The following is a 22541-nucleotide window of genomic DNA, read 5'->3' as shown; positions in this document are numbered from 1 at the left end:
TGGACTATTACTCAGCCTTAAAGAAGAATGAAAGGTAAATGGATAGAACTGGAGAATATCATGCTAAGTGAAATAAGTCAAACCCAAAAACCTAAAGGTTGAATGTTTTTTCTGAAAAGCAGATGCTGATCCATAGTGGGGCAAGGATAGGGAAGAATGAAGGAACTTGGATTGTACGGAGGGGAGTATGGGGAGGAGTGGAAGAGGTGGGGATGGGAAGAATGGTAGATTGAGACCGACATTATTTCCCTATCTACATGTACGAAAAAACATTTTTAAAATATTTGTCACTGTCAAAAAAAAGGTAATGAAAAAATAAATAAATAAAAGTAAAAATAAAATAGGCTTTGACATGCACCTTTAGAACCTCATCAGGTAACTAAATCACCATGGTGGATAAGACATAATAGTGACTTGATTTTTTTGAGTATTAATCAGTGCAATTGCTGTATTTCATAATATAAGGGGGTGATTTGGAAGAAAATTGGGAAGTTTCAGGGAAAAAGGTCATGGGCATAGGAAAATCAACTTGACTGGGTATAAAATCATGTGGCTGATTTTCCGATGATTAGTGCTATACTACAGAGGTCAGAAGTCAGTCTGGTGTTTGCTCTTCCATCAATAACTTGCTTTGGGTGAAGGGTGGTTCTTTCCCACCAATTTTCTGCTTTGATGCTTGTGGTAATTTGGAGTGAATGTGTGTGTGTGTGTGTCCCACATATTTAGATGTATGGGTCTTTTTTTTTTTTTTTTTTTTTTTTTGCCGTACTGGGGATTGAACCCAGGGCCTTGTGCTTGCGAGGCAAACACTCTACCAACTGAGCTATATCCCCGGTCCCGTATGGGTCTTTTGAACGTGATTATACAGAGAATCTATTAGCCCACTCAATCTTTATACTCTCTCCTCTTTCCAACTTAGACTTCTTTTTTATTTAAAATTATGATCATTTGTTTCTAGTTTGGTTTCTTTCTTGGAAATATTATAATTCTTAAATTGGATAACTGGATTCCTATTCTATCTGTTAGCATCTGTTTTCTCACTAACCATTTTCTCTTATCATTTCTAATCTTTTTCCTTTTTTTGCTGGGGATTGAACCCAGGGCCTCACACATGCTAATCAAGCACTCTACCAACTGAGTTATATCCCCAGCCCTGTCATTTCTGATTCTATGTTCTTTTCCTGTATATCCTAGGAGACCTCTCAAGGTTAACCTCCAAATCAATGATTCCATTTTCTCCACTGTCAATAATGCTTATTTCCACCCCCATGATGGGTTTCAATTCTTGGGTTGCCACGCATCCTTATCTGATCTCTCTCTCTTATCCCACCCTCCCAACTTTTCATGTGAGTCTTCTCTCTGCGTGTGGTTTTCCATCATTTATAGACCATGTCTTCTTACCATCAAAGATTTTTAAAGTTTTTTTCTTTTGTTTTCTGTAGTAAAACTATTTCAAAGTTCTGCTCCTTTTCAGTCTTCAGAAATATTCTTTTCCCTTTTTAAATAAGCTTAGTTGTTTCTGTTCATTTTCACTCCGTTGAGGGACTGAGAAACTAATGAAGTCCTTGTACTATTTAGCAAGTACACAGCAATTAACAAATAAGTTCAGCATATGAACTTGTGCTGTTCTCACATAAACCAACACCTTACACTGGGAAGAGAAATGGTGGGTTTTTGTTTTCTAAGGTCTTAATTCTATTATGTCTGGAGGTGCAAACAATTCCTTTATGCTTCAGGAGCCTCTGCAGAAATTGCCTCCAGATAAGCCTTTGTTTGGGAATTCTGGGTCCTTCCAGAAAGGGTGCAGAATTTTTCAAGAATGAGGGAGGATAGACCCTGATGCTTCTATGATTTGTGAAAAGTTCCAGCCCGGAAAGGGGGTGAAGCCTCATGGCCTGTGAGTTGTGTGACTGAAGTTTCTGCAGGTGGTAAAGCTTCACATTGGTCCCATTCAGTGGGTACCACCAAAGACCATCTTGAGCAGTTGCTCCAGTTGGGGGTAAAGACCTCACCTCTGTAAGGGATAGGGCTGCAGAAGGAACAGCATTAAGGGAAGTGACCACAGAGTCTAAGAAGAAGGGAACCATTTCCAATTCTCATGAGCTACATAAACTAGTTGATACCAAGCTTCATGTTGGCCTTGGTAAGTGCAGGGTTCAGACCTAGATTTATTGTATTTAGAATAATCAAGAAACATGGTCAGGTGTGACAGCAGAGGCCTATAATCCCAGCAGCTCAATAGGTTGGGGCAGGAGGATCATGAGTTCCAAGCCAGCCTCAGCAACTTAGAGAGGCCCTGAGCAACTTAACAAGACTCCGTCTCTAAATTTAAAAATATAAAAAGGGCCAGGGATGTGGCTCAGTGGTTAAGCACCCCTGGGTTCAATCTCTGGTACCAAAAAGAAAAGAAATATGAATTTGTTGTATTTGGGTTTTCTGAAGAAAGTCATCCTGGTTAGACATAAAAAGTCCCAGAAAATCTTCAGAATAACCTCACCAGGCAAGCATTAGTATTCCTATCTTACAGATCAGGGAACAGAGGCACAAGGTTGATAAGTCATTTCCCTAAGCTCAGCACCCTGGGATCCAAGTCAGCACCCTGGGACCACCAGGTGACTGAGCTCTCACCTGCTATACTTCATTATTTCTAGGCTATGAGGGTTATGTGAGGTTTTACCTTTTTACATTTTCCCAAGAATTTCAACAAGAAGCTAAACCAGAAACATTCTCATATATTTTATAATAGTCTTCTTTTTCCTCATAAACTGTCTTGAAATTGGTCCTAAAAGTTGATGATGATTTTATAAGAAGAAAGCATGAAAAAGAAAATTGCTTATTTACCAGTCTTAAGAGAGAGAAATTTCTAAAATTTTATAAACTAAGGAGCAATACTCAAATAAGAAAGGAAGACGGATAAAAAAAAAAAAGAAAAAAAAACAAAACAGAGAAACAACATGTATCCCATTTGTTTACAATAAAAAAAAAAAAAGAAAGGAAGATGGAAGGAAAAAGAACAGGGGTCAAAAGTCAGGAAAGAGCTGGGGACAGTGGGGCACACCTGTAATCCTAGAGGTTCTGGTGGGGACTGAGGCAGGAGGATTGAAAGTTCAGAGCCGGCCCTGAGCAACTAAGTGAGATCCTGTCTCAAAATGAAAAATAAAAAGGGCTTGGGATGTGGCTCAGTGGTTGAGCACCCCTGGGTTCAATCCCTGGTACCAATAAATAAATAAATAAATAAATAAATAAATAAATAAAAATTTAAATAGTCAAGAAAGAAAAGACAAATTAACTGCACTTTTCAGAGCAATGGGACACAAGATAAATAAGAGACAAAGGACCCTATATTTGGGGGGACTTTGCAATTAAAGATGACCAAGGAGTTAACAGAAGGGAAATGGAAATGATGCCAAACATATCTGTTAAGCCTTAATATATTGTTGTAGCAATCTCCAAGGTTTGGATGGAAACAATGGCGAAGTTTGGTTTTGTGTATTTTATAGCCCTGGCTATTTACCAAGTAAGACTCATGCTAATAGTTTGTTATCGGGTTGTTGTTTTTGGTAAAGGGCAAGTTTATAAGAAACTTAAGTAGCCTCTACAATAAGCAAGCCATTGTCCTCTGTGTTTTACTGTATGGTAAGTAAAAAGACCTCGAAGAAGATGGCTCCTCCTCCGCCCTCCAACATCTGTGCCTCCACAGACATTGGAAGGCAAGAAGCAGGGGAAGAATAGTCTCAACACGTGTGATGTCCTAGTTTCAACTCCTCCATTTCTAGCTCCAAAACAGCCTGTGGTTCAGTGTGGAGAAATCATTAACATGGGATTCAAGAAGGAAAAATGCAGTCTTTAAGTCCTAATTCTCCAGAGGATATCAAATGATCATGAGGAAAACCATGAAGTCGTTTGCTTCTGACTCTAAATTTCAAAGGAAAAGGAGTGATAGAAAATTAAAGCCTGTTGGAAAACACAGTGGTGCATATTTAGGAATCATTGTACATAAATACTTAGCTTGTTTCCCTTCATTCGTCAAGTGAGTCATTGTTTTCTTAATACAAATATATCTCATTGCAAGTTCCTAAGAGTGTGATCCAGGCAACCTTGTAAATATCAGACTGGAACCAGCTGAAATACAATTGCTTATACAAAATCTGAAGTGCTTGCAGTATCTGAGTCATTTGACTCCCAAGGCATGTGACAGAAACATCCCAGACTTAGGTACAAGGCATGCAATAGCCAAGTGGCCCGACACCATCCTAAAAGCAGTTTGACATATTTTTCTCTTCACAAAACTGCATGCCACTTGTCATGAAATTCTGGATGCAGTTTTGCTGTATGTTGTATCATACATGTATAGAGTTACATGTTTAAATATAATTTGTGATCATACCAGTGAACAGGGGCTGACTAAGCAATGAATATAAGTATATACTGGGTTTTGCCTGATGCTTTTTAAGACTGTGGCAAGGTGGTATTCCTTAGTCCCCAGCCTCTCCAGCTTCTCCCTGACCAGCCACCACTTAAGATCATTTAAGTCAATAATATGGGTTGTGAAGTCTGCATTCATGACACGAATTGGCTGTGTATTTTGTGAGTCAAAGCTAAAGCAAAAGATGAGGTATGTAGCTATTTTTTCAACCAGGCACAGAGCACATGATTCATGAGTGAATATTCTCATATGGCTGTTTTATAAAATGAAGTGTAATTTGCCCAAAGTCCACAAACCAACACTTCATTAGAATTATTTGACTTACTTTTCTCTAGTAACAGAAGAGAAAAAAATCAATACGAACCTTTCTAAAAGCAATTTGGCACCCTGAGCCAGGTCTAAAGAACATCTAACTCTGTGGAGAATAAGGTTATAGATAAGAATTGAGAACACGGACAAAGATTTAAATGTGAAAACACTTTAAGTACACTTATAACAGAGAAAATCTGAGGGAAAAAAAAAAAAAACCCTAAGTGTCCCACAATAAGAAGAGAGTTAATAACTTGTGGTAACTCCGTATGAAAGAAAGTTATTAAAAAGCATATGTCAGTGGGCACCACTCCTGTAATCCCAGCTACTCAGGAGGCAGAAGAAAAAGGATGGTCAGTTTGAAGCCAGTCTGAGCAATTTTAGTGAGACCCTATCTCGAAATAAAAAGTAAATAGGCTGGGGATGTAGCTCAGTGGTGAAGCCCTCCTGGTTCAATCCCCGTATCACGCACATAAAAAAAAAAAAAAGAAAGAAAGAAGTATATGCCAGAAAAATTATAAGACTGATACACTCACAATGAGAAGTAGTCATACATAAAAATATTTAGTATCAAAATTTAGTATATACACACACACACACATATATATATATACTAATGTACACACCCACATAACACACATACTATGATCCTAATAAAATAATGCATATGTACAGAATAAACACTGAAAAAAAATACAGGGAATTACAGGGAAATATATTCTCATTTATCATTGAGTGGTGTAGATTCAATTTCCATCTTTATTTTTTTTCTGTAAAATTTTCCAAAATGTCTATAATCATCTTGTCTTAGTTTTCAAATTATAAAAAAAAATAAATAAATACAAATTAAAGAAACAGGCTCATACAAAGCACTGGCACAAGGGAAAAGTGTGGGCTAAAAGTAGCTCTCTGTCATGTAATTTTCAAAAGAGCAATCCCTACATCAATTTACCCTGGAAATCAAATGCCCTCAACAGTAAGAAAATGCCCTAATGGGCTCTAGAAGCTTTGACATAAACTACTCAAGGTCTTCTTGCATGCAAAGGACATATTCTGTATAGACAAAGGTTAATAGAGTCGCTCCGTAAGTATTCATCTGCCTGTCCCCATAAAACATGACCTTGCAAGTCAATGTGGAATCTGAAAGAGGGACAGAGGGCCCCAGGTAACGTAATGCGCCCAGAACATGTCTGTGGCTCTGACAGGTGCAAACAACTCCGCTCGTCTAAATATAAATTGACTTAGGCAGTTTGGAAACAGTCTTTCCCACTTACTATTCTGATCAAGCAAAAGAATGTTCTCTTCTTAGTTCTGCCTCCTAATGCTAGTTATTTTTATTTAGCTACATTTTGCAATAATTTTCATTCAAAGAGAATATTAGAACTCAAAAAAAAAAAAAAAAAAACCCTCCCAAAATCTTGGATGAGTTTTTTGAAATGTTTTTGAAATGCATTAAGTTGAGAAGGAGATAAAACATTAATGATATTTCTTACAACTTTCTGGATGAGCAGTAAGCTGATGCTAACACATAATAAAGGATGTGTTAGAATAAAGGAGCATAGTCTAATATTTGAGCCAGGAAGGGGATCTTATTTTCAATCAGCAGAGTGGAAATTCTTGTGGGAACACAGAACTTTGCATCTTTGCCAATTCCTGGCTTTCTCTCTCCAATTACCCCTCAACTCTACCTCCTTCCTCAGGATCCTGCTCAATGGTCACTTCTCAGGGGGCCTTTTCTCACTTCCCTGACTTCTGCTGCCACCCACACTACAGCTTCCTCTTAGCTTTCCAAACACACACTTACCTTCCATACATTTATTCCACATCATTATTTATTAGCCTATGAGTTTCTTGGTGGGTGAGATTTTATTTCACTCTTTTTTTTTTTTTTTTTTTTTTTAACATTTCTAGCATCCTGGTTTATGGCAGCTACTCAATAAAGTGTTGGTGACTGAATGGATGGATGAATGAATAAGAGAAGGCTGAAGCAGTCAGATAAGCCTGAAGTTTTAGCAAGGAAGAAGAAAGACGATGCTACCTACTACTTCCAGCCTTGAAAAAGACAGCTTATAGAAGAATAATTAGCTATGCATAGCCACTGCTAAGTTTTTTGGTTTATTTTTCAGATGGGGGTGGTTTATAAAAGAAATTAAGACTGAAATTGAATGCCAGATAGTACAAAAGAAACTTGGGGTACATTGCCTTTGTCATTGAAATTTGTCATTTTCACTTTCCCTTTTTGTTGCCATTCAAGGAGAGGGTGGGGCAAGATTGTATCTAAAGGCTGGTCTCATATGGCTGTTTTTAAGGGGGACTCTGGGTTTGCTGCATCTGCTGGAACAGCCCTCCCAAGCTTGCATCCCAGTTCTATTCTGATTCCCATAAAAAACTGCTCTTTTCAAACTCATAGACGCCACATTCCTACCTACCAAGACCATGGTGTGCCACAACTAAATTTAGCCCCACTCTCCAGGTCTGAAATAGTCATCTAAACCACAGGGGAAATTACTACCCATGATTTCCTAGATCTATGTAAGAAAGATGCTTCCAAACCCTAAGGCTGTGAAATTGGATTTGCTTGTCCCATCTCCTGGCCTATTTGGTTCGGATCACCCTTTGCCTGCATACATTTTGCAATACCTATTGGCTCTTCACCATTGCCCACTCCTCTAGCATGCTCACTACACTTAAGAAACATAGCCAGCACTTGGCTTAATAATTTTCAACCTACTCATCAGCTAACTAAAGGGGCTTTAGAGTTGGCAAAGGGAAAATGCCAACCGCCTACCAATAGCGGATTTCACAGGTGGTCCTTTATCAGATTTGCCCTTGGAAGAGAAAGAGATGACTAATGATCATCATTTACCCTTCAGACAGGAAGACTGTGGCTAGGGAAGCTCTCCATAGAACTGAAGGCTTGTATTAGATTATTGCAACCAATTAATGTTTTTGTCTTGCACACCTTGTAAGATGGGAACCTGGTCCTATATCCCTTGAAATTGAATTTCTCAAATACCATATTCAACATAATGAATTTTTATAAAGCTAAATATATTCAATATGAAGGTCAGAGAATATGCCCTTTCTGTTTCTTTAGTTGTTATCACTGTTATGAGTGGTTAAGAAAAAAAGTAGGGTTTATTTATGTCTTTACTTTGCTCTTTGAAAAGTTGGCCATCCTACGTCAAATAACAACATTCAAACATTCAAAAGTTTCACTGGTCAAAAAAACTAGAAATCTGGGAGCCTTTTCCCTAAAGTGGTTAGCTCAGATCAATTGATACAGAAATTGATCTCCATGGGAAGAGGAGCCTCAGGTTCAAACTCTACTAAGGTTGTCAAGCTCTACCAACCCCCAGGAGCATCAAAGAGAACAGAGAGATCCTGTACATTCAGGTAGTTATTATAATAGATTCGAGTCAGGTAATCGCCTCTAAAATACACCTACCTGAGAAACCCTCAACAGTATCTGAGAACTACGCGCTTTCAATGAGTCATGATCCTTTGCCCCGTTACCAACTTTATATAAAGTACTTTCTTGCATTTTTGTCATAGTAACACCTGATTGTGCATGATAGACCCAAGGCAATAATTGTTTTGAACACTGCAGAGGGAGCTGCGGATTATGTATCCTGAAGGACTACCCATAAAACCAAAGGAAACACACTCAGATGTTGTCTCATGACCCCTCAAGGCTCCGCATGTAGTGAGGAAGGGAACCGTGATCTGTGAACCCCATGGTTAGAGTGTCACAAAAGCGGGATCCGCAGGGCAGTGGGACGGCAACTGCAATTCCCTTCCAGGCTCATGGAGTGCCTTGGCCTGGCTAGGACTTTGCCTAGGAAGAGGCAACTTTGCACGCTGCCAACTTCCAGCCGGCTCACTATAACGGGATATCCTTTTGTAGGAAATCGCCTCTGCCCCCTGGCGCCCGTCCTCAGGCTCCTGATGAAAGAGTGACCCACCGCCCCCTTCCCAAACCCTGGACTAAAGCCCTATCACTCCCGGCACGCTGCCGATCACGTGGAGGAGCAGTGCTCTCCCAGACAGTGACCATTGGTCGTCGGCTCGCGTCCCGGGCGCACCCATTGGCTGCGGGGGGCGTTCACGTACAAGAGGGTCTGGGATGGGACCCAAAGTGGGAGAGGTGGGCAGAAAGTTAAAGGGCGCGGAGCGGCCGCTGGAGCCTAAGTCCCGGGCGACGTGCTGGAGGGAGGAGGCAAGCGGACTGCTCTAGCGCGCGGACTGATGCAGCTGCCCGCGGAGGGCGCGAAACTCAGCACCAGCCCACGCTCCCACCGTCGCGGTCGCTGTGCCTGTCATCCTCCTGCGTTTGGTGTGGCGGGCAGGCGCTTCTGCCCTCGGGACTTATGAGCTGTACACGGTACGTACCTCCTGAAGCCTGGATCCGAGGTGCAGTAACGAGGGACCCGCGGCGAGGGGCGTGCAGGGGAGCGCCCCTTTGTTTCTTGCCTCCTACCCTTTAACCATCCGACTAGCAGCTACGCACCGGTGGTGGAACACACTAGATGGGCACCAGAGAGCTGTTGCTTCCACCTGGAGAGGGCAAACCAGGGACCAGAGGTGGGCTAGAGCGCGACTGGACCCACGTGTACTCTCCAACTTTCGAAACTTCGGGGCCGGCTGTGAGGGGTGGCCAGGGACTGAGCTTAGAACAGCGGACACCTTTGTGACCTGTTGTCCCTGTTTTGAACGAAGGTGGCACAAGTTTCCAGCCTGGACCTGACACTTCTGGGGGATGTCTCAGCAATTGGGCAGTGGGGCCTAGAGCACAAGGACAAGTCGTGTCTGTCTGTCTGCCTGTCTCTCTCTCTCTCCCTCTCTCTCTTCCTCCCTCCCTCCCTCCCTCCCCCAACCTCCCTGGGCCTCAGTTTCTCTGTAAAAGAGCTAAGTAAGAAAGCTGCTTCTAAATCCTAATGTTGTAAAGTTGGATTGCTTATCCCAACTCCTTCCCAGTTTGGTTCAGATTCCTTTGTTGCACAAGAGAATGGAAACTCGGGCAACGCGAAGTTGTGTGACCCACAGTCCTGGGGCAGGGGCCATCGGGTTGGTGGGGGCGAGGCGGCCCGCGTGGGGGTGCTAGTGCGGCGCGGCTCCAGCCGGGGGTTACCCCGCAGCCCCGCCCCTATCTAGTGGGAAACTTGGGCTCCTCCTCCTCGTCGTCTCAGTCTCCGGGAACCCAGCCCAGGCCCTGCCTCCCGGACAAACACTAAAAGCTCACGTAGTCCGGTGGCCGCGGCCTCCCTGCCACCTCCCCCTGGGCTCTCCGATGCGGCGAGCGAGCTGCGGAGGGGGCTTCTCCGCCGCCCGAAAGGTGGGTGCAGCACGGAGGTTGGGGACCTGGTGCAACCTGGGCCAGCTGGAGCTAACCGGGCAGGGTCAGGCAGAGTGGGCAGAGTGGCAGGTGAGATCCTCCACCCTGGACACACCGCCCTGCCCCCAGCGCCCTGTATGTACCACCCTTCTGAACCCAGACAAAGGGGTGTGGACGGGTCAGTAACTGCAAAAGAGGCGTGAGGGCCCAGAACAAAATACGAGAAGATTTGTGAACTTGGAGAGTTGCTGAAAGCCCATGGAGCCTGTGGTCTGTGGCCAGCCTCCTTGGGAGACCCAGGGTTCAGCAGAAGAAAGTTAGGCCTTCAGCTTGGGGGTTGGAGAAGAGGAAATGGTCACTTGGCAGAGCCAAGACTAAATTGAGGACAGCTGGAGGGCTCACCTCAAAAGTAGAATTGAGGTACTTAGGGGAAAGTGCGTGAGGAGAGAAATCAGGCACTGTTGGTAAACATGTCAGAACTAGAAAGGACCTCACAGAAAAATCCTCAAGCCCAGAGAAATTGAGTGAGTTGCCCCAGCAGGCACAGCTAGGTAGAGGCTATTGTTAGGACAGTGCTGTATTTTCCCTTGGGAAGTTTTTAATGGTAGGGACTGCGCCATTTTAATTCACTCTTTCCTTGATATGCAGCCTTATTCACAAATATTTATCTATAAAATGCTTTAGATTATTGCAACAGGATCAAGGGCTACAAGTAACCTTTAAGACTGCAAATAAGGTCTCCATGACCTGAATACAAAAGGGAGAAGATGTTACCTTTGTCCCTATGAGCCAAATCTTTTAGGAGGGAATAAAGAATTGCTGAAGGGGGTGGAGGTAGAAGGCCACATCTTAGATCCTGGTTGTGAATAACTTACCTAATATATGCTTACCCAATGTAGTTTGGCAGTTTTCAGTGTTGCTGGTGGGTTATTTGAGTGTCTGATTTTTCTGTCTTTCCTTATGAGAAAGGGTGGGTGGGGGGTAAGTAAGCATGAGTATACAGAGGGAAAGTGTCCCTAATACTTTAAAAAAAAAAAAATGTGCCCTATAAATGCAAGGTCAAAAAGTCAATAGCTCAGCTGCATGAAACGGGGAAGGTCATGGGGTTATTTTCTGTACAGGTATGGTTTTCACAAGAAAAATCACCATGACATTTAACTCTGGCCAGCGGTCGTGGGAAAGTGTATTTGTCACTAGTGAAACAGAAAAAGCATTTCTGCAAAACTATCCATTTGCTCTCTAATTTTTTGAGTGTTTGAGTTTGGGCCTGGAACACTGAAATCTACTTTTGGGCATGGCCCAGCCCCTCATCAGGCACAATTAAACTCTGAGACATCCATGTGGAAGCAGTGTTTGATATTCTTACAGGCCTGAGGAACAACTACTTATGTTCCCTTGTCCCTGCCCTGCAACTGGTGTCCAGATCCTATGTCATTCTGCTGGTTCAAATATGTGTTCATATCTTCTAGTTCTGGATTTTTCCCTGACCAGTCTTGGCAACTTAACCTGGGAGAGGGAAAGGACTGGAGCAGCTTCTGTCAGGAGACAAGGCCTGGCATATTCTTCCTGGGAATTGATCATTTTTGTGATGTTTGCAAATGAAGCACCTGCCCTGGTGCCTTCCTTTCAGGGACTTAACAAAGTATTCCTTTATATACTTGGTTGCTCCAAGTACTACTACTACTGGCTAATAGTCGTCCCTGTCACAGTCTATTGGGAGAGTTTCTGAACAGGTGGTCAGGAAAACCTACCTTAAACCAGCACCCTGGTGCACCAATTCTAAAGGCTAATAAAGGCTGGAATCTACCGTGAGGATAATCAAGGTGACTGACAGTCACATTTCACCCTAAATTAAGGCCATGGGGTGAGTGGCCTCACCTGCAGTTATGGTGACATGCAGAAAAAGTGAAGGGATTCTGGGCCAGAGTTGCTTGTGCAATTCTCTGGGGCAGTAGTGCGGGAGGTAACTCTTGGACCATCATAACCTAACTTTTACCTTCCTTGGAAGAATATTGCAAAAACAGTTTGACTCTTGAAAATGCTATACAATTGTTGAGTTTGTTCTGGCTCTGACTAGAACCTCCCCTCCCTCTCCAGTTCCACTCATTCTTACAACTTGGGGATAAAAGGGGTTGGGGAGCTGGTAGCATAAATTTACGCTACTGGGATCAAGCAGCTCAACTTTATTGAGGTCTCCGACAAAGTCTCTTTAACCTGTGTGATCATAACTTAGGAGCACAGCTTTAGTCACCTACAAACATGTAGATTCTTTAATTGACTCTTTGCTTTGCATTTCTGTTTCCATAATATCTTAAGAGGTCCTCAAACTTTTTCTAATGAGCTTTAAAGATATGTGGGAAAGCCCAGCTAAGGTTGGTTTGCAGGCTTGTTGGAGGTGCATAGAGAACTTGCAGTCGATCTTGTGCTGACTTAGATCAAGAGGAAGTGGCAGGGCCAGGAACCCCTCCTCCTTAGTTCATACCTAGGATTTCAAGGGTGGGCAGAGGGAGAAGCACTGGGATGCAGAAGAGCTGACTATTGTGTGGTTGGTTGTTTAGTTTTAATACCTGCTTGAAACAAACAACAAACAAAAATGCCTTTGCTAAAGTTAGAACTGAATGTGTATTTTTTTTTCCCCAGCCCCCTGAATGTGTATTTCTAATACATCCTAACACAAGTTTTTAAATATTTTTTTTAGTTGTAGATGGTCACAATACCACTTGTTTATTTATTTATATGTGGTGCTGAGAATTGAACCTAGTGCCTCACACATGCTAGGCAAGCGCTCTACCACTGAGTCACAACCCCAGCCCCTCTAACAGAATTTTACAATGGGCAGGAATAACTAAAATTCAAGTAATTCCTAAGTTAAAAAAAATAGTTAACCCAATGATCCTCTGTAAAGCCATCTTGTCCCATTTAGTCAGAACTTAACTTTCCAGAACAATTGCATGACTATAAGAACAGATAATAGCCAGCAAGATTGCTTTGCAAATTTTCACTGGATTGACTTTGGTAGATTGACTTTGGAAACAGTAAGATAAATACCCTTTAAAATGAATGTTGTATAAATTATGCCTTATGGCCATAAATTATTGTTTTGTCTCTGAATTTGTGTTTCTCCAAACTGGTCATGGCGAAGTGCTTTCTGCTTCCTAGGAAAGTGTTGTACTTTTCAAAAAAATGGGATCACACCATGTGTTTGTCCTTTCTCACTTTTTCATTATATATTTGGTTAATCAAAATCAGAAGTTAAAAAAGAGGGCTTATTTATTGGGACACATCAGTGGTGCCCAACTCTTGTCAAAAGATGAGCAATATTTTGCCTGTCCCTTCAGGAGCAGCAAGCAGTGAGGTCTCAGAGTCTCTGCACCACCACATACCTACACCTTTGCTATAAGAAAGGGAGACTTGTTGGAACTAATCCAGATCCAGTGTTCTGCAATTCTGAGTTGAGATTTTAATTCTAGTCAGTCTTTAAATTCTTCGGATTAGCCCAGAGTAATCAAAATGAAAAAAAGTACTCACTTTAGTGAGGCAATAGAATTAGGATGTGGTTTTGGCAAATTTAAAATATTTGATTTTTTCCCCCAAGATTTACTTATTTCCTGATATAGAAAGCAACATTATTTTAGGAGGAAAACAGATCCTGAAATCCTGTACTTGGGTGTTCTGATAGCTTTAACTATACAGAAATACTTCTTTATTCACAAGAGATAGATATCAAGACCCCTCCCCCCTCCCCATGATTGCCTGAAACTTCAAGCAGTTCCAAACCCTACGCATGGTGTTCCCCCATGTGTCCTGTGTATTGCCACATAGTACCAGTTAATCTATCATTCCAGTTACATGCTCAAGTGCCTCCTTTGCATCACTACTCTTGGCTTTGGGGCCATCAGTAAGTAAAACAAGGGCAATTTGAAGACAAGCACTGTGCTACTAAAATAGTCTGTCTGATACCTGAGACAGCTACTCAGTCACTAATGGACAGGAAGTATATATATGATGGATATGTTGGAGAAGGGGATGATTCACATCCCAGGAACAAGTGGGACCCTGTGGGGTAGCATGTCTTTATACTACACTTCTAGAAGGTGGTGCAATTTAAAACATGATTTGTATGTTTCTGGAATTTTTCATTTAATATTACTGGTCTGTGATAGGACACTTGAAGTTGAAACCATGGAAAGCAAAACCATAGTAACGGGGGAGCCACTGTATCTCTCATTTTTTTAAATATATCTATGTAATATTGTCTTACCACCAGTCTGATCTTTATGTACAACTTTATTTTCTCCATTTTTAATATTAACAATATGTTATAAATTTTTCCCATACCGTTTAAATATTTTTCAAATAATGATTTTAATGATGTAAAATTAAATAACATAAATGTGGTACAATTGATTTACCCAGATACCTATTAGTGATCACTCTTTTCCCCCTATAATGTTGTGCTAAAATTTGAGTACATTACTTCTGTACATTTTTGATTATTTACTTAAGATGAATACCTGTAGGTGAATATTGGAACAAAAATAATGACATTTAGAAAGTTTGTACCAATTTAGACTAATAAAAATATTTTATCTTTTTCAATTTTTTCCTGATTCAATAGAAAAAAACACATTATTTCTAACCTAAATTCTTAATTGGACATTTTGTATTCTTATTTGCCAGTTTAAAATTTCTTTTAGGAATTTTCTGTTCATACTTTCTGCTCATTTTTCTAGGTATAGTATTTAACTTTGAAAAAAGTATTTTACTTTGTTATTGCTTTATAAGAACTCTCTATATATTAAGGTATTAACTCTGCTCTCATGTTTTTTGTAAAATATTCCCTCAGTTTTTCTTTATAATCTTTTTGGTTCTATTTATCTTTTCATTTATACAAATATATAATTTTTATGAAGTCAAATTTAACCTCTTTTTTGCATGATTCTAATTGCTTTTTTATTTTAATAACAGCTAGTTTCACTTATAAAAGGCAAAACGTTGACCTATATAAGAGGTTTAAAAAACAAATAAATTGCTGGATTTTTTTTTTAAAAGATATGCTAGAATATAATGGTATACCAAATATATGATTAAAGTAAACAAGTCTGGTCTGTGTCCGTCTTCACCATAGAATCCTACTATAATGCCTGGCTTGTACTAACACAAAATCAATAGTTGTATACTTGAAAATGATTCTTTTTTTATTGGATTAAAACAGTATTTATGGTTAAAACAATGAGATGTTACCTCCCATGTATTATAATGGTTGTTGTCAAAAAAGTGAAGGATAACAGTTTGCAGGAGAATGTGGAGAAAGGGAACCCTTGTACACTGTTGGTGGGAACATAAATCAGTACAGCCATTACAGAAAACAGTGTGGAGAATCCTCAAAATATCAAAATTACCATATGACCAGCGATCCCACTACAGGGTACATATGCAAAGGATAGCCACACTCACATACTTCTTGTGACATCATTCACGACAGACAAAACATGAGTCGACCTCAGTGTCTACTAATGAATGAATGAGTAAAGGAAATGTGGAATATTTACACACTTGAATATTGTTTGGCCATAGAAAAGAATGAAGTCTTGTCATTTGCAGCAATAGGGATAAGCCTTGGGACATTGTGTTAAAGTGCAATAAGCTGAGTGCAGAAAGACAAACCCCGCATATTCTTATTAACACGTGGAATCTGAGAAGGTTGAACTTGTTGAAACAGAGAGTAAAATGCTCATTACCAGGGGCTGGGCATCGAGGGGACTGGGGTGATGTGGATCAAAGAAAGCTGTTGAGTGCACTCCACCAAAAAAAGGGATTCTTCAGTCAAGGAAGTTTGAGAAATTCTGCTGAGTACCCTTTTCTTTATCCTCCATGGTGCATTAGCACATCCTAACAGAAAAACCTGTGAACTTAGTTTTAAAATTAGTGGGTTCCATACTTTTGGTTTTAACTTCAGACCCCCACACACACACACACATATACATAGTGTCCCCTGAGACCCACGTCCTATGAGGTCATGCTGCCATGCTGAACATTGGCACGTGTCTGCCAAGAGTCTGCTGGAACCAGGCGTTTGAACATCTATCTGATCTCGTTGCTGTTTTCTTTCTTCTCCCCTCCTGCCAGGGTCCTGTCCTATTCATCTAGCCCCATGATGGCTGTGGACATAGAGTACAGATACAACTGCATGGCCCCTTCCTTGCGCCGGGAGCGGTTTGCCTTCAAGATCTCCCCAAAGCCAAGCAAGCCACTGAGGCCTTGCATTCAGCTGAGCAGCAGGAATGAAGCCAGCGGGATGGTGGCCCCTGCGGTCCAGGAGAAGAAGGTGAAAAAGCGGGTGTCCTTCGCAGACAACCAAGGCCTGGCCCTGACAATGGTCAAAGTGTTCTCGGAATTTGATGACCCGTTAGATATTCCATTTAACATCACTGAGCTCCTAGACAACATTGTGAGTTTGACGACAGCAGAGAGCGAGAGCTTTGTTCTGGATTTTTCACAGCCTTCTGCAGATTACTTAGACTTTAGAAATCGACTTCAGGCCAACCATGTCTGCCTCGAAAACTGTGTGCTGAAGGACAAAGCCATCGCGGGCACAGTGAAGGTTCAGAACCTTGCATTCGAGAAGATTGTGAAAATAAGAATGACATTCGACACTTGGAAAAGCTTCACAGACTTTCCTTGTCGCTATGTGAAGGACACTTATGCTGGTTCAGACAGGGACACGTTCTCCTTTGACATTAGCTTACCTGAGAAAATTCAGTCTTATGAAAGAATGGAGTTTGCTGTGTGCTACGAATGCAATGGCCAGGCATACTGGGACAGCAACAGAGGCAAAAACTATCGGATCATCCAGGCTGAATTAAAATCCACTCAGGGAACCGTGGAGCCACATAATGGACCAGATTTTGGAATATCTTTAGACCAGTTTGGAAGCCCTCGGTGTTCCTATGGTCTGTTTCCTGAGTGGCCTAGTTACTTAGGATATGAAAAACTAGGTCCCTACTATTAGTGACTGCAGTCCACAGGTGTGGCCCTGGTCACCATGGAATGGAGACGCCAAGAGAAGAGCAGAATGAACTGCTGTTAGGCCCAGTTTTCAAAAAGAAAGAATCCTATTTTTTTTTTTTCTTACACCAGCAAATTCAGCCAGCTTTAGATCACAGAACTGGTTTCTCATTCAGAGGGTTCACTGGGTCCTCTGTGGCACCCAGGGTGGCCACTTGGGAATGAGCAGGATGGTGCCAGAAAGAGTCCGAGTAGGAACCAAGCCTGTGGGCAGTGTGGTGAGGCCGGAGGAGCCTGACCTCTTCTCCGCACCCAAATGTGGGAAGACAGTCACCCAAAGTCACTCAGTTCCCAGTCACCCCCATCGGACCCTCTCCAACCACTTCTGGGTTCTCTGTCCCAGCCAGGCCTTTCCTGCTGTTGCTGTTCATATCTACTCATAACCACCCTTTATCTCTGAGCTGTGACCCAACAGTCTGATGTCACCCATTTGTAGTAACAGCTGCAGAAGAGAGATGGGATCTGCACTTTTTGGTGCAAATTACTTTTTGCATTTCATTTTTTTCCACCATTCACCCGATGTTTAGGAAAAGATAATAAAGGCTTGTGACAGAGGCAGGCATTTCCTCTCCCTCTCTTCCTGAACCCACATCCATATTCCACAGAGAGCCATTATGGAAAGTCACTGACTCCTGTGTGGGGTCACAGATTGCAGGGTTATTACAAGGCAGGACAGTCATGAGTTTCAGCTTTTCCTCTTGGCTTTTGGGGGAGCTTTCTAAGCATTCACTTTCACCAAGTCACCAGAAGCCTCAATGACAAGATTTGTTTTCACTTACTTGGCTGGTTTGCAAGCCTCATTCTTTAGGAAAGAATTGTAGATCTCACTTCCTGGAGAGTCATCTTTTATGCTGTGTTTAGGACACTTGATTTGCAGATCCAGCATATCCTCAAAGCCTTCAGAAAATGTTTGGTTTTATTTTGACTCTGATATCCAGGACACTTCATAAGTACTGAGGGACATTGATTTGGGTGTTCTTATTTATGGTGTGTGAATATGTAAGAGGATATGGAAGAGAAACCTCACTATGTTCTTGTATGTTATTTTAAATGTTTGCCAACTCTGAAATATCAGAGATTAACTGTTTTGAACCATATTGGACTAAAGTATGTCGGTTAATGCTATTGTGAGACTCCTGGGACATTCATTGTCAGATGGATCCCAAAACCTGTGATTTTTCTTGGGTAAGATTGGATTTTATTTAGGGGTATCTGAAAAATACTTTTACATGTTTATTTGTAGAAATTGGAATTTTCTTTCCTGGTTTTTGTTTGTTTATGGAGTTTGGTTAAAAGACTGTTTAATTCTTTTTGCCTGATCTTACTAAAGTGTACATAGTTGCCTGGATTCAGAGGCACAGCTGCTGGACTTGCCGAGCCAAGAGTCTTCTGCTTGAATTTTCCCAGGTTAATTAGAAATGACCTCCTGGTTTGTGGCTTTGTACATCAGTATCAGGCATTGAGTGCCTTGACTCCTAGAGTTTTGTGGTTGGGTTTTTTATTTTGTTTGTTTGTTTGTTTTTAGTTTTAGTTTTTTCATTATTGAACTTTAAAATTTTTTAACTTTTTAAATGCTAAATGGTTATTTGGTATAATTCTTGTTCCTGAAACTGGCTGTTACTAGTCTTCAATCCAGTGCTTTGTTTTCTGGGCCTCTTCCAGATGGTATCATTCTGATTACATGATAATATAATTTATGGGGAAATCACATTTTTATTTTATGCTGATATTGGGCAGGACTATGTTTTATCTAAACACACTGTACATCAGGTACACAGACAGTACTTGACATGTTACAAATTTGGTGATCAGAGCTATCAATACTCTAAAGGAAGCAAAATTGATCTCATGTAGGTCATGAATTTTGCTTTGTGTTAATATGCGTTGCCTCCCAGTGTGGGAAGGGAACAGGCACACTGTTATTTATAGGTCACCAAACTAAGGCTCATTCCATGTTCAGAAGAAAGGGGCCTCAAATGACTCTAGAAGAAAACCTGTTTCGTTTTGCGTAATAATGACCCTAAGACATTCCCTTGTCAAAATTTGAAATATGGTAAATTCAGTGATAAGCATCTCTCCTAAAACATCCATAAACTCTTCCCTTTTTTCCTCCCAGCCCATCTCAGCTTTTTTGCTGGGGGCACTGGTTGCAAGCCCCCAGTCTGCACACCTGGGATGCTCACCCGACTGCTCAGTTCAGAAGGCAAGTCCTCACCTGCTTTCCAAAGAGCCTTCTACCCCAGTGAAAGAACCTGCTTGCCTTCTCTCATCAGGCTGTCATTCACTGAGGTAGACATACCTGAAGAACTGTCTGTGTTCTCATTGCAGTTTGACCCAGACTGTCCCATGATTCTCTCAGATGACCTCCAGAATTTCATTGAGAGACTCTGAACGGACTTCATAGCTCACCATCAGTGGATAGGCCTGCACACTTCAGAGGGTGACGGTTCCTTAGATGAAGATTTCTCCACAACCTGACCTATAGACTTCCCTTCACACAGCTCTTGGTTATGGTGATGAATAGCCCCAGTCCTGGGTATCCTTCCCAGGTTGCCTGAAAGGACCAACCACCTGCCGCTGGGCAGTCGTCCAGAACTGTGTTGTCAGACAGTACTCCAGGCATGGGGAAACACCACCATTTTTGTTTCATATTTATTTCCCAAAATGCCCCGGGGTGCTTTTGCAAATTGGATGCAATAAATAACATGGACTATCTAGATATGTAATAAGCTTTCAGTGTTTCTTGTATGATATGAAGCATGTGAATTTTTTTTTTTTTTTTTAATCCTTGTTAGAGAAAAACTGGTCAGAAATGGAGCTGTGCAGTTCTCTAGAAATTAAAGCAATCCTGAGTCCATGGTAGGATTATTTTATCTCTAAGATTAATTTTAATGGTTATAAAAAGTTTTTTTTATTTAAAGATATACATTTTAAACTGCTTTGTGAATTTCAATCTTTGCATATCCTTTGCTTTTTATAAACGAGCATTACATGTGTAGTCATTTGGACATTAAATCGGTTATGTGTGCTCATTTTTTTTAGAAGTACCCATTTTGTGGGTCTTCTCTCTCAATGGACAGTGAATGACAACCTTGATTGTCTTTCATTTGTTTCTGCTTTTAAAATCCCTCCACTGGATGGAAGCCTGATGACTCTTTGTTCTGGGAGGGCCTAGATCTAATTGTCTTTCCTGACCTGATGGGCTGAAATTGGAGATAAGAAGTTACACACAGTAATGGGATCTTACCTACAATGGGATCTTATAGGGTCACCTGAAGACAATTTGGCAGCTTAACTTCCTGAAGGGAGATGACACTTGGGGACAGGCGGATTTTCCTGGTCATGGCTGTGAAGAATTGCAGTGCAAGTCATAAAGCTGCAAATCTACCTAGTTTTTATGTTGATAAGTTCCTAGAGACTGCTGGGTCTGGGAGGATTTGGAGACTGCAGCTCTGATGCTTCACTTTGACTTCAGTGTGAATGTAGAACTGAGGACCCGTCTTCATTTTATGCCTAAAAGTGCCTTGTGGAGAAATTTTTGCATGTTTTTTTTTTTTTTTAAATAAATATTTTTATACACAAAGTTATAGGGGAAATGCACTTTAAAATCACAAGAATGGCTGGGGATTTTTGTGTGGTAGAAGAGAGTGGTTTGTATGTATCTCAAAAGCAAAAAAAAAAATTGTAATAAAGATAGAAAAAAACAAAACTGAAACTGTCCTTCTATTCTTAGAGGAGTATTATTTTAAATCAGTTTGTTTTCACATACAGACCTTAGGTGTACAAACATACAGATCATCATCAATGGCTGTGGTAAAGCTGTGAGGCATGGAAGAAGTGAGTTACTGCTTTTTTTAAGCTTTCTTGGCAGTGAAGGCTGATCAGAGCTGAGAAGATAGTGCCAGGAAAGAGGTGCAGGGGTCCCTGTTATTTGCACCTATTTTTAATTATCTAAGGTCATGGTTTTCTCTACCCTTTAATTTGCTCTTGAACTACAGCACAGACTAATGGCAGATGTATGTATTCAAACAGGAAAACTGTCAGTCGCTGTCATAACTTTGAACTGCCAAATCAAACTCTAGCCAGCAAAATGAATCAGCTGCTTGTGGGACCTCCCCTCTCCATTGAATCCTGGACATTAAACCTAAGATTCTCAGAGATGTTTTATTTCAAAATTCAAAAGAAGGGATGGGTGAGAAAGGCAGGTGGTGAACTGCTTCCAGAAGTTTCACACCCATCAGCCCTCTGCCCTCCTGGGAAAGTATGTAGTGGTTCTGTGGAGGAAGGTAGAATGTATGAAAGCTGAGTGAGTCAGCTTTTCATCACTGGAACAAAATACCTGAGAAAAACAATTCAGAGGAGAAAAGATTTATTTTGGCGCGTAGTTTCAGAGGTTTCAGTCCATGGTCAGCTGACTTCATTGCTCTGGGCCTGAGGCAAGAAGAGCAGCATGGTGTAAGGATGTGGAGGAGGAAAGCTCCTCAGCTCATGGCAACCAAGAAGTAGAGAGGGCATGTGAGAAGGAGGTCAGGGGCAAGATATACCCTTCCAGGGTGCACTGCCAGTGACCCCTTTAAGTAGGGCCCACATCTTACAGTTTCCACCGCCTCTCAATAATGCCATCAAATATGAATCCCTTAATGAATAATCTACCAAAGAGGTCAGAGCCTTCATGATCAATCACTTTCCAAAATCCCCATCTCTGCCCATTGCTGCAATGGGGACCCAGACTTTTACACTTTGCAAGATATTTCATATGGGGCTGAGGAGATAGCTCAGCTGGTAGAGTGCTTGCCTTGCAATCACAAGGCCCTGAGTTCAATCCCCAGTACTGCAAAAAAAAAAAAAAAAAAAAAAACTTTATATGGGAATTCTAACCAAAGCTTAGCAGCTCATGTATAGTATGCAGAAGTGAGCTCCCTACATAACTCTCTTGAAATTTTTAAACACCTCCCTAAAATTACCTTCACAGAAATGAGAAGGGATAACTGGTTATTACAAATGTCTATTTGAGATTTAGGAGTTTCCATAACTGTTACCTAACTCTAAAATCATTGCCTAGTCTCTGAGATGACTGGAATAAAAGATCAAAAGAAAACAATAAAAGCACTTTTCTAGAGCAAGGTCCCAGAGTAGCAAGTGTCCAGCTCTGAAAGATTCTCTGCACATTTATTGCTCATCCTCCACGTACAAGGCAGGGCTCAGGGTTTTTTTGACCAAACCCCTACGAGAAGTATACTCCTGTTCTTGCCGTGTCCTCTTATGGGCCTAGGAGTTACAAGAAGGCATTGGAAGTCAAGAAGTCTGACCTTTTAGGCCTCCTGTTCCTTGTCAACTACCCTCCCATAGCAGCCTGAGTGCATTGATGAGGATAAGAGACCCAGGGCCCCAACTAGTGCCTGA

The 22541-nt window shown here is 41.4% G+C and overlaps 1 protein-coding gene across 2 annotated transcripts; it reads left to right on the top strand.

The window, feature by feature from the left end:
- Window positions 1-8865: 8865 nt before the first annotated feature.
- Ppp1r3b (protein phosphatase 1 regulatory subunit 3B) lies at window positions 8866-20848 on the top strand. 2 transcript variants are annotated; one of them, XM_047551156.1, is made up of 2 exons: window positions 8866-9119; window positions 16200-20848. In XM_047551156.1, the coding sequence occupies exons 1-2, from the start codon at window positions 9106-9108 to the stop codon at window positions 17080-17082; spliced, it is 897 nt and encodes a 298-aa protein (XP_047407112.1). In that variant the 5' UTR covers window positions 8866-9105; the 3' UTR covers window positions 17083-20848. The 2 variants fall into 2 exon arrangements, with proteins under 2 accessions (XP_047407112.1, XP_047407113.1); XM_047551157.1 differs by lacking the exon at window positions 8866-9119 and adding an exon at window positions 9920-10070.
- The last annotated feature ends 1693 nt before the right edge of the window (window positions 20849-22541 follow it).

Source organism: Sciurus carolinensis, chromosome 4 (genome assembly GCF_902686445.1).
Source record: "Sciurus carolinensis chromosome 4, mSciCar1.2, whole genome shotgun sequence".
Taxonomy (NCBI): Eukaryota; Metazoa; Chordata; class Mammalia; order Rodentia; family Sciuridae; genus Sciurus; species Sciurus carolinensis.
The sequence above is the reverse complement of the archived record's forward strand: the minus strand, read 5'-3'. Positions and strand labels throughout refer to the sequence as shown.